Consider the following 13,540-nt stretch of genomic DNA (forward strand, 5'->3'; position numbering starts at 1 on the left):
GTTAGGTACGCAGTTTCCTTTACTTATCTTCTTTCTGAACATCACTTTCGATCTCTTCCTTTTCTCTTCTGGGTTGTCCTGCTGCGTTTTGTCCCCCGTGTGTCCTGTTGTGCGTCGGCGAGTCTCTTCCCCCTCTTGGTCTCTGACGAGCCTGCACTTCTGTGCAGCGGCTCCTCTTCTCTCATTTTCACATGCTCCTGTTTTCTGGCCCTGGTGCCCAACCCCCCTCCGCCCAAGGGCTCATGCTTGGCTTTGTGGTCTTCTCTCAAGTTGACAATATCAAAGCCTTGTGATTCCCGGTGGAGGGCAGGCTCTGGTTTTCCTTGCCTGCCTCTCCTGTTGGAGTGAGTGGATTGCCTGGATTTCAGCAGGAGGTCTCTGGGTTGGGGAAGAAGCCCCAGGGTCGCTTCCAGGCTTCACAGCTCGCCTGTTGCTGTGTCAAAGCAGTGTTTCCTCAGAAGATGGGGCATCTCTGGGGTCACACATCTCTCTAGATCACCCCACGGCCCAGCCTCCCTTGTGGCTGCCTGATTGGCTGCTGTCGGCTGTCTTGTCCAGCCTTTCCACCAGGGCTTACTCCCTTTGCAGGGGTGTTCTCCATCAGGACCTGTCACCCAGTATCTGGGGGCCCCCTTGATGTCCCCCAGGACTGAGCCCTGCTCCCAGCACTTCCTCTCAGGGTGGCAGGAGGTACCTGTATCCCATCATTGCCCGCAGTGCATCCGTGACCCCTGTTTTACCCTGCCATTTTGTGCCCGCTGTGCCTGCAGCATGGCAGAATTTACAGAATAATCTGGAGTTTGTGGGCGAGACTCTCCTTGTTATTCTGTCTGGATTCCAGAAGTGGGACGGAGGGGCAGCTGTTGAAACGGGCTGTAACTTCCTGCTGGGGCTTTGTCCAGGGCGGCACCCATCTGCTGTTTGTACAACCCCCACTCCCACCCCAACTGCAGTCAGAAAATTGATGACTGGCAAGGACAGTTGCGGCCTGTGGGCTGATGGCAAGCAGCCCCTGCAGTGGGGCCCATGTCCATGCCTGGAGATGAACCTCAGGGGGACCTGAGGGATGTGTAAGTTCAGTGTCTGCCCTAATGTCCCTCTAGGCGGACAGTGCCCCTGCCACATCACCAAGGTGGGTTCCTTCTCTGCACGTGCTCAAAGCCGTGCACTTGAGACGTGGCTTCAAACACACGTGCACATCATGATCTAGGGCTTTGGTATTGGTGCCTCACCCAGCAAGGGCCTGTTTAGTGCTTCTCTGGAAACCCAGGTACCAGCTCTTCCTGTGAGTGGGGGGTCCTCTAAATGTGTGTCTCAGGGTGGTGATGGTGGGTGAGGTGTTGGGCCGTGGTCCCCCACACCTCTGCAGCTCATGCTGAAGCTCCCTGGACGTTGCTCGTGGGTGACTTCAGTCCCACAGTGCGGGGTGGGGGCTCTAGCTTGAGGATTTGAGTGTGATACGGCCCAGCGGCCTCACTTGAGTCTTGTCGTTCTAACCTGCAGGAATAAGGAAAAACCCAGCCAAGTCCTTCGTGCCCAGGACCGTCATGATCGGGGGAAAGGTGAGTGGCCTGCCAGTTCTCGGTGGGCGGGGCCAGCTGGCCCTCAGGGGCGCCTATGGGGACCACGGGCTCTGCACCAAGGTGACCAGGTGTCCACCAACTCCCCTGCGAGGGCATTGGATGGCGCCCACCCTGCCCTGCAGTGGGGCTGTCAGGTCCCCGGCCCCCGAGGCCAGCCCTCCGAGGGGCGGGGCCCTCGTTCCCTGTGCAGCTGCCTCCTCCCCACCGTATAGGAGCCCCGTGGAACCCACTGCCAGTTCTCAGGCACAGCACATGGCCCTGCTCGCCCCCTCCCGGGAGTGGACAGATGCAGGTTGGTTGTGCTGCTTGCTTGAGCAGATGGAAGTTGAGTTTGGGCTCATCTTGGCTTATTTTGTTTTACTTTGTATGTCCCATGCTTTAGGAATCCTAGGGACTCTGTCGTTGAGTCCCCATGATGGGCCCCCAAGGGGTTGGCCACGTCCTCGTCCCACCTCGTGCACTTCCCACCAGGAGCCTGGTCTTCACCAGAGAACACGAAGGATCCCCTGTGGGGATAGCTCCCTTCTGGGGGGCTCGATGGGAGCAGCGTTTCCAAGCGAGTCCCCACAAGCAGCGTTCTGTGTGGGAGCATGGGGGGCGGGCCTGGGGGCTGGCGAGCACTGGAGCCTGTCCTGTGTCCCTGGTACTCGCCTGTGGCCACTGACATGCACAGAGGCAGGCAGGACCGCGGGACATCCCTCGGGGCCCCAGCCAGCTTCCCACAGCAGCCCAGGGTACCTGACATTGTCACTACCTACCCTCTTATGGCCTGGAGTTTTTCAAGCAAACCCAAACATCGTATCGTTTCATCTGTCAATTTTTCAGTGTGTATTTCTTTTTAAAATAGTTTTTAAAAAAACCTTATAAAAAATCTGACGCCTAGAGAAAGGTAGAAGGATGACCATCCATAACTATACCACCCAGATTCAAGTTTTTGTTTTTATTGTTTGTTTGTCTTGTTTTTTTAGGAGGTACTGGGAAATGAACCCAAGACTTCGTACATGGGAAACAGGCACTCAACCCCTGAGCTACATCTGCTCACCTGTGATAGTTGGTTTTTTCATTTGTTTGTTTTTAGAAGGTACTGGGGATCGAACCCAGGACCTCAAACATGAGAAGCAGGCACTCAGCCACTTGAGCTACACTCGCCCCCAAGATTCAACAGTTTTTTAACGTATTGCCACGTTTGCTCTCTCTCCCCCAGACTTCTGCTGAACCATAAAGTAAGCACAGAATACACTTCACTTCTTAATACTTAGTCACATCTTCAGGAAAGGATGTTTTCCTCCGAACTGCTGTGTGTGGCTTCTCTTTACACATAGCTCCGTCTTCCCCCTGAGAACTTGAACACGAGTTCCCCAGCCTCAGTGAATATACAGTCTCTGTCCAGGTGCCTACCTGTCCTATTAAGGTGTCAAGTATTTTTTTTAACAGTTTGCTTGAATTAGGACCCAAATGAGGGTATGCCATTGAAATGGTTGATGTGCCTTTTAAGAAAAAAAACAAACTCCATTTTGAAATAATTTCAAACTTACAAGAAAGTGCAAAAATAATACAAACAATACCGAGAACTCTGGCACAGCCCCCAACCAAATACCTAGATTTACCAACTTTCACTGTTTTGCAATGTTTGTCATATCATTCTACCTTTCTGCTTTCTCTATCATTCTTGCTTCTAAACATTTGGGAGCAGGTTGCGCCCGTTGTGTTCTTGAATGTTCCATGTATGTTTCCTATGAATAAGGATGGTGTGTCTCTTAAAGCTCTTAATCCGTAGGTTCTCCCTTTGTTTCTCCCTTTTTTTCCCCCTTGAAATGCATTATTAGAAGAAATGGGGTGTTTGTGCCCCTGGCCAGCCTTGCTGGTTGTGTCCCTATCTGTCGTTTCGGCAAGTTCCTTGGTTCCTGATTTCCCCTGTACATTGGTGGTCAGGTCCAGACGTCCTTGTGTCTTATCTCCTCATTTTTGAAAAACTTAACTAGACCTAGAAACCAAACCTGAGGCTGGCAGATTTCTCACACTGGTGAGGCCGACGTCAAGAGCAGCTGCCCAAAAAAAAAAAAAAAAGAGCAGCTGCCCAGGCAGAGCACGTGGGTTTCTCACCTGCACGTTGGGCGCAGGCTCTGTGGATTCAGCCTGACGGGTCACAGGCAAGACCATGCTGGAGCCACTGCCTTTGTGGTTCTCTGGAAGCACAGGCCTTTCCAGCCCCAGCCCAGGGCTCGGCCAGGATATGGACTCACCCCCCGCTGCCCCTTCCTGCCACCCATGCCAGGCGCCAAGGCACTGTGGCAGCCTCTGCCTCTCCCCTTCCCTTCAAAGCCCCTGACCTGCCCTCCTCTTCCAGGCCGCTCCTGGCTACCACATGGCCAAGAAGATCATCAAGTTGGTCACTTCCATCGGCGAGGTTGTCAACCAGGACCCCATTGTGGGTGACAGGCTCAAGGTCATCTTCCTGGAGAATTACCGGGTGTCCCTGGCTGAGAAAGGTAGCTCTGAACCCTGCGGGGTGTCGGATGGCCATCCGGTGGGGTTGCCTTGGCCCTGGACAGCCAGGCTCCCTGGCCCCAGGGGATCTGGTGCCGGGTCAGGGTGGCTCAAACGCATCACAAAGCACTTGCTACAGGTGGGCGGACCTCTGAGCTCTCTGCCCTCCTCTCCCCTACCTCTGAGCTTCCCCTTTCTGCACCTGTGGCTCTAAGCTTTATGCAGACAGGACTGTTCCTGGGCAGTGGAAAGGTGCTGCCCACTGGATCTACCCCCCATTTCCTGTTCTTTCCCCTCCCCTTCACCCTCCTCCTCCCCTTTTACCCACCTCCTTGCCCCTGGCCACTCTCAGGTACCTTGCCAGTGGACCTGAACTGGCTTCCTCACACTTCCCTGCTTGCTGTGGGCCCATCTGCCCAGCTCTACTGGTGTCTGGGGCTTTTGCTGGGCACCCAGGTATAGGGGTGCTGGCTGGGGGGGGTCTCCAGGATACACATCAGATCAGTTCTTTTCTCACCAGGTCATTCTGGAAATCGTGGCAGTTAAGCAGTTTGCCCCCCAAATGGTGGGATGCCTGAGCCTACCCTGCCCCTGGCCCCCTTTTCTACTTCTGAGCCTCTAAGAGCCCCATCCAGTGTGGGTGCTTAGGCTTTCCCTGGTCTTCCAGCTGTGTCTGCAGCCTACAGCACCCCCACCCCCACCAAGGACCCTCAGGGTCTCCCCAGCCTCCTGACTTGAGAGGCCATTCTCTCTTTACCTGGCCCGGGCTTGGCCCTGACTCCCAGGAGGCCTGGCCTGGCCTCCCTCTTCTGAGGGAGGCTGCACTGAGACTGGGAAGGCAGCATTAGCAGCTACCGAGTAAGCTGGGACACGGTGAGCATGGCCGTTCCAGGCCAGGTGTCATCCTGGGCAGGGATGTACCCTGGGACAATGAAGAGTCGGGGTGCTGGCCCTGCTGGTGGGAGAACATCTACCATGCCCCCCCCAGCCTGCGTGTCTGCAGCACAGAGTCACTCCCATGTTTATTCCAAAAGCTGGGTGGAGGTGGCCTTACCTCTTCCCCGCCCCCAGGTTCCAAAGGCCATTCAGCGCATCTTAGAAGCTTTTGGGCTGATCAGATAGGACAAAAGTGATGTCATGTGGAAGGAACGTAATGCCACAGATTGGGACCAGGCTTTGATTTGGTTCTGTTCCTGGAAGATTCCAGAGCAAACTGCCTTTGCCACCTCAGAGGCTTCTTCTAGGAGTCTCTGGTCTTGGGTCCTTCTTCCTTGGGCTGTCCTAGACAGGCCGGGTGGGCTGGGAGCAAGGGAGAGGGGCTGAGGGGGCCGTGGGGTCTCCCAGACCACCGGCCGCTTTGGGTGGGGCTGGGGGAGGACATGCCCCGGAAGGCTGTGGCCTGTTCCTGAAGCGAGCCCTCGGCAGCAGTGGGAAGGGGGCAGAGGAGCGGGATCAGAGCAAAGCCGGAGCCTCGCGCGCGCTGTCAGTCCCCGTATGCAGCGCTGGGTGTGTTAGAACGTGGTGCTGGGGACGTGCCTGACTGGGCCCCACTTGACCCCCAGCCATCCCCGCCGCGGACCTGTCGCAGCAGATCTCCACGGCTGGCACCGAGGCCTCCGGCACCGGCAACATGAAATTCATGCTCAACGGGGCTCTCACCATCGGCACCATGGACGGCGCCAACGTGGAGATGGCCGAGGAGGCCGGGGAGGATAACCTCTTCATCTTCGGCATGCGGGTGGAGGATGTGGAGGCCCTGGACCGGAAGGGGTGAGCGCCTTCCCCACCTGTGCCAACTGGGGGTGCCCCTCCCGTAGCCCCAGCCTTTCACCTCTCCCTGCCCCCTTCTAGCTGGCGTGTGACTCACCCCTCCCATGCCAGCTGGGTGCACCCCTCCTCCTCCCCACGCCTGCTGGGGTGTGTGGCCGCACCGTCGTCACTCCCAAGAGCCCTAGGGAAGGGACCTGTGATGGGCAGGTGTGCAGGGTGGAGCTCGCTCTGAGGGCAGTCTTGGGAGCCAAGTCTCTCCCAACTGCAGAGTCAGTCCCTGTGGTTGGGGGAGGGGGCAGATTGGAGGCGGCTTTTGGCTCACTGGCCATGCCTACTTGGGTCCACAGACATGGCCTGTGTGGGGTGGCAGCCAGGGCTGCCCCTGGGCTTGTCTCCACTGCCAGCTCCAGGATGTCTAGACTGCGCCTTTGAAATAGGCCCTCAGGCATCCCTGCTTTCATTTGGTGAAGGCTGAGCTGCAAAGCATGCTGGGGGACCCCATCTTTGGCAGCCCCTGATGCAAAAGTGCTCTCCTGCTAGGAGGAGCGCTGCCTTCTAGTGGAAACCGGAACTGGGGTCTGACCTGGACCGACCTCTGCGGTTACAGATGCGCAGCTGCCTCGCCATGGAGGGGAGAGGGGTGATTGCCTGTCTCCAGGCTTGATCTGGCTGTAGAGACTTGGGGTCAATGGGGGATTTTGAAGTTTGCCTACTACCTCCAAGTTTCCCTGGCCTAATTTTTAAAATAACCATTTTGTTTTGTAATAATTTTAGATTTATGGAAAATTTGCAAAGTTAGTACAGAGATTCCTGTAGGCCCCTGACCCAGTTCCCCTTTTTCATCTTCTGTTATCATGGACCTTGTCAAAAGCAAGCAGCAGCATTGGTGCATTAGGATGCCTAAACACCCGGCTGTATTCACTCCCCACCATTCCCATTTGTGTCGACTTTCTGTCCCAGGATACTGCCCAGGGACTAGATGGCATTTCATTGTCATGTCTTCCCGTCTTCCCTGGGCTGTGACAGTTTCATAGTCTTTCCTTGTTTTTCATAAGCTTGGCATTCTTCAGGCATCCCACCCCTAGCCTAATTCTGAGTAATAATTTTTAAAAAAAGACATGACATTGCTGTCCAACTGCCTAAAAGTTCTCAGGGAGTTGGTAAGGCCTCCGGCTCCTGTCAGGTAAAAATGCAAATATAGTTGTCACCCGGCAGGGTCTCCATTCTGTTTTTCTCAGAAATGTACTTGCACCTCCACTGGGCCCCTTTGCTCCCCTCCCTCAGCTCTAATCCCTTCCACTGCTGTCCCTGTGTCAGGGACAGACAGGACAAACACGCTCCCCTGCCCCCATCTACCCAGACACAGCCTGGCTCTGGCTTCCTGCTTCCACGGCCTGTCTGTCCTGGCTTGTTCTGTTTGTATTTTCTCCTTCACCTTCATGCATTCTCCTAGTCAAGGGTGCTGTCCCCTAGCCCCCCCACTCTGTGGTGACATGGAGGGAAGGGCAGGGCTCAGGTGCTGGTGGCTGTGGATCCCCAGGCCAGGGTGGGCAGGTGGGGGGTGGCATCCTGTTGTGAAGGCTCTGCTGGCTCTGGTGGTGAGAAAGTGCTGGAACAGCGCCGTCCAGTAGCATAAGGTGAGCAGTGGATGCCATTGTGCATAGAGCTACATTCTATAAAAAAGAAAGCACCACAGTGTGTCGGAGTTTGAACAAGCTGTGTGTCCAGGGCTCAGTGACCATCACCCTGGCAGTGCTGGTCCAAGGCTGGGTGGCTTTCCTGGCTGGAGCCTGTGGGTGGCCTGCTGTCCATCCTCCTGGCTGCCCCTCGGCATACCCGGCAGTGACTCCAGCCTTACCTCCCTGCAGGTATGATGCCTGCCATTACTACGAGCGCCTCCCCGAGCTGAGGCAGGCGGTGGACCAGATCGGCAGCGGCTTCTTCTCTCCCAAGGAGCCAGGCTGCTTCCAGGACGTCGTCAACATGCTGATGCACCACGACAGGTGGGACCCCGGCTCGCTGGCCCCTCAGTTCTGCCACACAGGCCCCACCAGCTCATGGGGCAGAAGGTTCTGTGGGGTTGTTCAAGGAGAGAACCCCCACCCCACCCTGCGGTGGAATCACGGGGTGGTGTCAGGGTCTGGTCCAGGCCGGAGGAGCTGGCTGCTGGCCTTGCGGCCCTGGCCAAGCACTGGCATCCCAGCAGGCCCCCCGGGGCTCGCTCCCTCCACCCGAGGACAGGGTGGGCGGGCACCTCAGCAGCTGGCTGCCCTCAGGAGCCCATCCTGTGCACGCTGGGCTTAGAGCGCAGAGAGCTATGGCTTTGCCAAGTTACCAAGCATTTGATTTTAGTGTAGTGAACATGGGATTATTATGTATTGGTCATTAGATTTAGTAATTCATAAAAAGCCACAGTGCTGTTTTGCTGTCTGGTGACGCCGCCCTGTAGGCTGAAAGGTGAATGGCTGATGTTGAGAACGAACTTCTCTTCTACTTTCAGTTTCCTTTGGGTTAGTTTTTTGTACAGCTGTTTGGTTTACTACATTTTTGAGGATTATGGTATCAGCTGGCTTATGAGACAGCCCTGGGCTGGGAGTTTGGCACTGGCTGAGGTCTATGGTGGAGGAAGGACTTCTAACAGTCCTATGACTTGTGTTGCTGACTGTAGTAAACAGAGACCTCTTCTAGTATCCACATGTGCTACATCGTTGTCCAGAAAGTCAAGAAGCGCAGACCTCAGCGACATTAGCCTGGAGGGCAGAGGACTCAGGAGGAGCTGTGTCCATCGGGCTGTGCCTCCCCCTTACAGAGCTGAGAACTGAACCCTTCCCCAGAAGAGGGCCCGGGACCCTTGCCACTCTCAGCTGCACTGTGAGCTGGATGTGGAAAATGGACTGTAATCTCAGTTTCTGTAATGGCATTGCTTAGACATTGCTTCCTAATGTAGCTTCCCAAGACCTAAGCAGTGCTCACAGATGCTCCCGTGGCCAGACAGGCCTCCCTGGGCTGGGGTTCAGAGGCACTGCTGGGTGCCCACGTGGTCCGAGGACGCTAGGGGTTCTGGGACTTGGAAGGACTGCCAGGTGCCTGCTTGAGTCCGAGCATCAGCTCTGCTTGCTCTCCTCTTGCTTCCGCTGCTATGTCCGGCCATAGCTCCTGTTTCCTGTTTCAGGTTCAAAGTGTTTGCAGACTATGAGGCCTACATGGAGTGCCAAGCCAAGGTGGACCAGCTGTACCGGGTGAGGCTCCCACGCCCCGGGCTGGGGTGGGAAGGCGGAAGGGTAGCAGGCAGTCAGTGTCCTGCGGGGTAAGGGGACTTGGCCAGCTCCAGGCTTTCCCCCAGTGCTGTGTCCACTGTCACTATGTGTCCACCCCTGCTGTATCGCTCTCTTCTGGCCAGGCAGGCAGTGGCTCCACTCAGCACTATTCAACACCCAGGCTGAGTGCAGCAGTGTCGAGAGTCAGGGCACTGTCCTGCCTCTCGGGCACCACCGCTGAGCACAGAGGATGCTAGGCACACTCCTTACGGGGCAAATGGCCGAGGGTCCACTGCACCCAGCCTGTGGTCTGATGGGGTCACAGACCTGGGTTGCAGCTGCAGCTCAGCACACAGGCACGATCAGTGTGGATAGCACAGATGGATGTCATCAGCAGGTGTTGGGGCCTGTGTGCTGCAGGGCCCATTGAGGCAGGAGGGCGGGGCAGGCAGAGGGCCTTGCCTGCAGGGGTTGACCCCTCGAGGGGTCCCTGCTCATGGTCCCTGGTCCCTGCTCATGTGGCCAGCAGAGAACAGTGAGTCCTTGTGCTGGCTCAGCCCGGGGCAGCTGCTGCCCTTTTCCTTCTCATGGGCCATAGCCAGGCCGGGCAGTTCCATCGCCTCCACCTCCAGTTCTGTCTCCCCTCTTCAGAGGGCCCTGGGGTGACCCTTCTCAGTATAGGGGGGCAGCTGCTTGATGAGAGGTGAGTGTGGAGGGGCTGATGAGTCAGGTAGGGAGGCAGACCCAGGGAGTGTCCCGCTGCATGGTGTACCAGAAACAGCCTTCCCCCCGCCCCAGGCCAGTAGCTCCTACATTTCCAGCATGAGCAGTGAGGCTATTCCCGCCCCGCCCCCACCACCACATTGTGTTTTGGTGCTTGCTACTTGCTCTCTGTCCATTCGCTGTGAGCTCTCTGTGTCTGCTTGACTTCTTTCTTGTCTTCTCTTTGGGAGGCACCGGAAACTGATCCCGGTACCTCTGACATGTGAGAGAGCACTCAGCCACTTGAGCCACCTCAGCTACCTAGTTCACTGCATCTCCCATTTTTCCTCCTCTGTGTCTCCTCTGTTGTGTCATCTTGTTGAGCCAATTCTCCACGCAGGCCAGCTTGCTTTCACAGGAGGCCCCAGAAATCGAACCCGCGACCTCCCATATGGTAGACGGGAGCCCAGTCAAGTTGAGCCACATCTGCTTCCCTACATTGCCTCTTCCAGGACCCTCAGGGCTTGCAGTACTTCTGAGGAGCCTGTCCCTATGAGGCCGGGACTGGGCTACTTCATGGTGCTCCCTGCTGCCATGTGTGGTCTGCAGGAGAGCCAGGGCCAAGCTGAGGGGGCCCCACATCATGACCCAGGGGCAGCCAGGGGGACAGGGCATCCAGAGCCCTGAGGACAGCAGGTCTGGGTTTCCTTCTGCTTGCCTTTCCTTTGCTCTTGTCTTGTCCTTTCCATAAAGGACAAAAAGCCATGTTTTACGCCCACCTCCCAGCAGCCCCCTGTGCTCCAAGGGACAGGGGAGGCTGTCCCCTCCCTGTATTACCCCTCCTGGTTGCCCCCATGCTCCCTGTCCCCTCCCCATGTAGTTGTGTGGTCTGAGTCCCAGGACAGCCCAGAGCTTGGGGTGGGGGGGACGCACCTGACCTTGGGGCCCTCACCCCTAGCCAGTCGGGGCTGGGGGCCCCTCTCCAAGTGATGCCCACCTCTTTCCTCAGGCTGCCCTGGGGGCTGATGCTCCTCTGGGCTCAGCCTGGGTTCTAGGAGCTCAGACTCACAAGCCCCCTGCCCCCAGGGCAGACTAACCAGGCTCTTCTTCACTCCACAGAACCCTAAAGAGTGGACCAAGAAAGTCATCAAGAACATCGCCTGCTCGGGCAAGTTCTCCAGCGACCGCACCATCACAGAGTACGCCCGGGACATCTGGGGCGTGGAGCCCTCAGACCTGAAGATCCCCCCACCCGACGTCCCCAGGGACTAGGCTCCAGCTGGCCGCGCCCCGCCACCCCCATTTCCCGCACCATTGGCAATCTGTCTTGCTTTCCCTGCTGTTTCCTGGGGGGCAGGGCGAGAGGGGTCGTTGAGGGGTCTCACCTTGACTGTGAGCCAGTGTTTAGCTTTGAGCCTCTGGACTTGAGACCTGTGGAGCAGCATAGGAAAGTGCAGTTCCACAGGGGCCAGGGGGCCACAGGACATGGCCTGGCCCGGCCCTCTCCGTCCCCGCCACACTGGACGCTTTCCCAGCCCTCCCACGCCTGTGTGTGTGAGTCAAGGGGGTGGGAGGACTTCTCTGTCATTTATGAGAACTATTTTTTTTTTAAAACTTTGTTATGGAAAACTTCAAACATAGTGTACAAAAGCAGGGATGGCAGTGTACCAAGCCAGTCCCCCTCTCGCCACAACCTGGGGCCCATTTGGACTCCCCTCCTGTTCTCTTGCAGCCAATCCCAGACAGCATTTGATTTCACCCTTTTTTGTTTCCTTGGTACAATGAGGTTAGTGAGGTTAAATAGAAAGGATAGCTTGGGGCTCCTAAAAGATGTCAACTTCATATAAGCAAATCTGAGAAGTACAAATTTACCCAAAAGAAGTAAACTGGGACTCCCACAAGGGTAGATAGCAACCACTGTGAGGGAGAGTCTGAGACCTCTGCCCCTTCCCTGACTGCCACCTGCCGCTTCCCACCCTGTCGTAGCCCCTGGGTGAGTGGTGGAGGGTGGGAAGAGGACGGCCAAAATCAAGGGAGCACGTCCCCTCGCCCGCCCTCAGCCCTGTGCTGCTGGAAAGCCTGAGCCCAGATCACCAGACCTAGGAAGGCAGGGATGGCCACCCCACTCTGTACCCGCTCCAGGCTCCAGGCTGTCTTTCAGTGAGATAAAGGGTGAGGACGATGGAGGACGGATGTGTAGGGGGCCTGGGGTGCTAGGTGAGCTTTTCAAAGGAAAATTAACTTCGCAAGGAACTGAAACTAGCTGAAGCCTTTTCTTGGTTGAAAACGGTACATATAGTTTAATGAGGGGAGATGGCAGTGTTCTGGACCGTGTTGAACTGACTGGATCCAGGTCAATGCCCCCTACCTCTCTCCCTCCCCACCCACCACCCCAGTCACCCAGCGAGGACTCACGGCACTTCCTGGCACCAGGGGTGCCCCTGCTGGGCGAGGGCTGCATCCCCATTCCTTATTGCAGCTCCGCCCGCCCTCCTAAGCTCTTGACTTCTCTGCATGTGTGTGTCCTCCCTACAAATGAGGGCTGGGCCCCTTCTGGCCTTTTCCACCAATGCAGTCTGGCTGGGAAAAGGACTGCATGAGTGCAGACAGGGAGCTGTGGCCAGCAGCGTGAGGGGGAACCCACTCAGCACTTCTGGTGGGCACTTTGCCCAGAGTGCAACACCAGGGGCAGGACCGTTGGTAGGACCCCCCCTACCCCACGTTTGTCTTTTGTGTGCTAGTCTGCAGACTAACTGGGGAGTTACCCTGTTCCAACCTGGCTCCTGGCTCCCAGGGCTGCATGTAGCAAGTCTTTGCAGGCATCTGGCTTCACCAGAGCCCCTGGGGTAGATTTTAGGGGGGGAGGAAGGGGTTGAAGTTCCAGGCTGTGACATCCTTGGCACCACTCATTCTGTTGGGTCTTCTTTGGCCACTCGCTTTTCCTGCTTTGTGTGAGAATCTGATTAAACCTTCCTGCCTGTGCTTGGTTGTTGTGGACTCTTGTTTATTCACTGCCTGCTGAGCCCTGGCCACCGTCTCTTCCGAGCAGCCCATAGTTGGGGTAGGGTGTCCAGCAAGGCTCAGCAGTATCCTGCAGCACCAGCTCCAAGAGCAGGATTCTGGGGGCAGCCACCCTGGGGTCCCTGCACCACTGGTGTGTCTCCCGAGGACAGCTGCGACCACAGGGCAGGCTCCCATGAAGTGGGGTCACATACGAACACCTTGGAGTGCTGGGTTAAAGGCCGGCAGGGGCCTGCAGCTGCCCCCATGAGAGCTGGGTAACACCCTAGGGGTCGTTGGTGTCCTTCTCTGATAAGGAAGCCTAGCATTAGGCTAGATTAGTCCACCATTCTGACAATGAGGCAGGAAACCCCACCCTGCCCCAGCTCGGTGTGGGCCTGAGCCATCAGCTCTAGTTCAGGACATCCAGGCATTTGGTAAACACCACCTAGCAGTAAGAGTGGGTTTTGGGTATGGATTGCCTCCTCCTGCCACCCACTCCTGGCCTTGGGCGGGTAAATACACTAGGGACCAAAACGTTTTCCCCTTAATTGAGCAGCTGCACACTGACTAAAAAACCACAAGGGACATGAACTCACAGCACAGTTACCCAGAACCCAAGGCTGTGCTGGATGCTGGAGCATGGCATTTTGCAGATCTGCTGGAGCAGATGGTGTTCAAGATCTTTTTCAAGGAAACAAGGCTGTTCTGCACACAGCCTTGCATGGGCCTTGTTGCTGG

General features: G+C 56.6%; 1 protein-coding gene across 2 annotated transcripts in view; it reads left to right on the top strand.

Moving 5' to 3' along the window:
* PYGB (glycogen phosphorylase B) overlaps nt 1-12,781 on the top strand; it is an 86,786-nt gene extending 74,005 nt beyond the window's left edge. For both annotated transcript variants that reach the window (XM_058286785.2, XM_071211592.1), the window contains 6 exons: nt 1,504-1,562; nt 3,931-4,072; nt 5,633-5,840; nt 7,709-7,843; nt 9,013-9,079; nt 10,919-12,781. In XM_058286785.2, the coding sequence (XP_058142768.1) occupies nt 1,504-1,562; nt 3,931-4,072; nt 5,633-5,840; nt 7,709-7,843; nt 9,013-9,079; nt 10,919-11,071 (764 nt within the window). In that variant the 3' untranslated portion in view covers nt 11,072-12,781. The remainder of the gene's footprint in view (nt 1-1,503; nt 1,563-3,930; nt 4,073-5,632; nt 5,841-7,708; nt 7,844-9,012; nt 9,080-10,918) is intronic.
* The last annotated feature ends 759 nt before the right edge of the window (nt 12,782-13,540 follow it).

The sequence above is a fragment of the Dasypus novemcinctus genome, chromosome 24 (assembly GCF_030445035.2).
Source record: "Dasypus novemcinctus isolate mDasNov1 chromosome 24, mDasNov1.1.hap2, whole genome shotgun sequence".
Taxonomy (NCBI): Eukaryota; Metazoa; Chordata; class Mammalia; order Cingulata; family Dasypodidae; genus Dasypus; species Dasypus novemcinctus.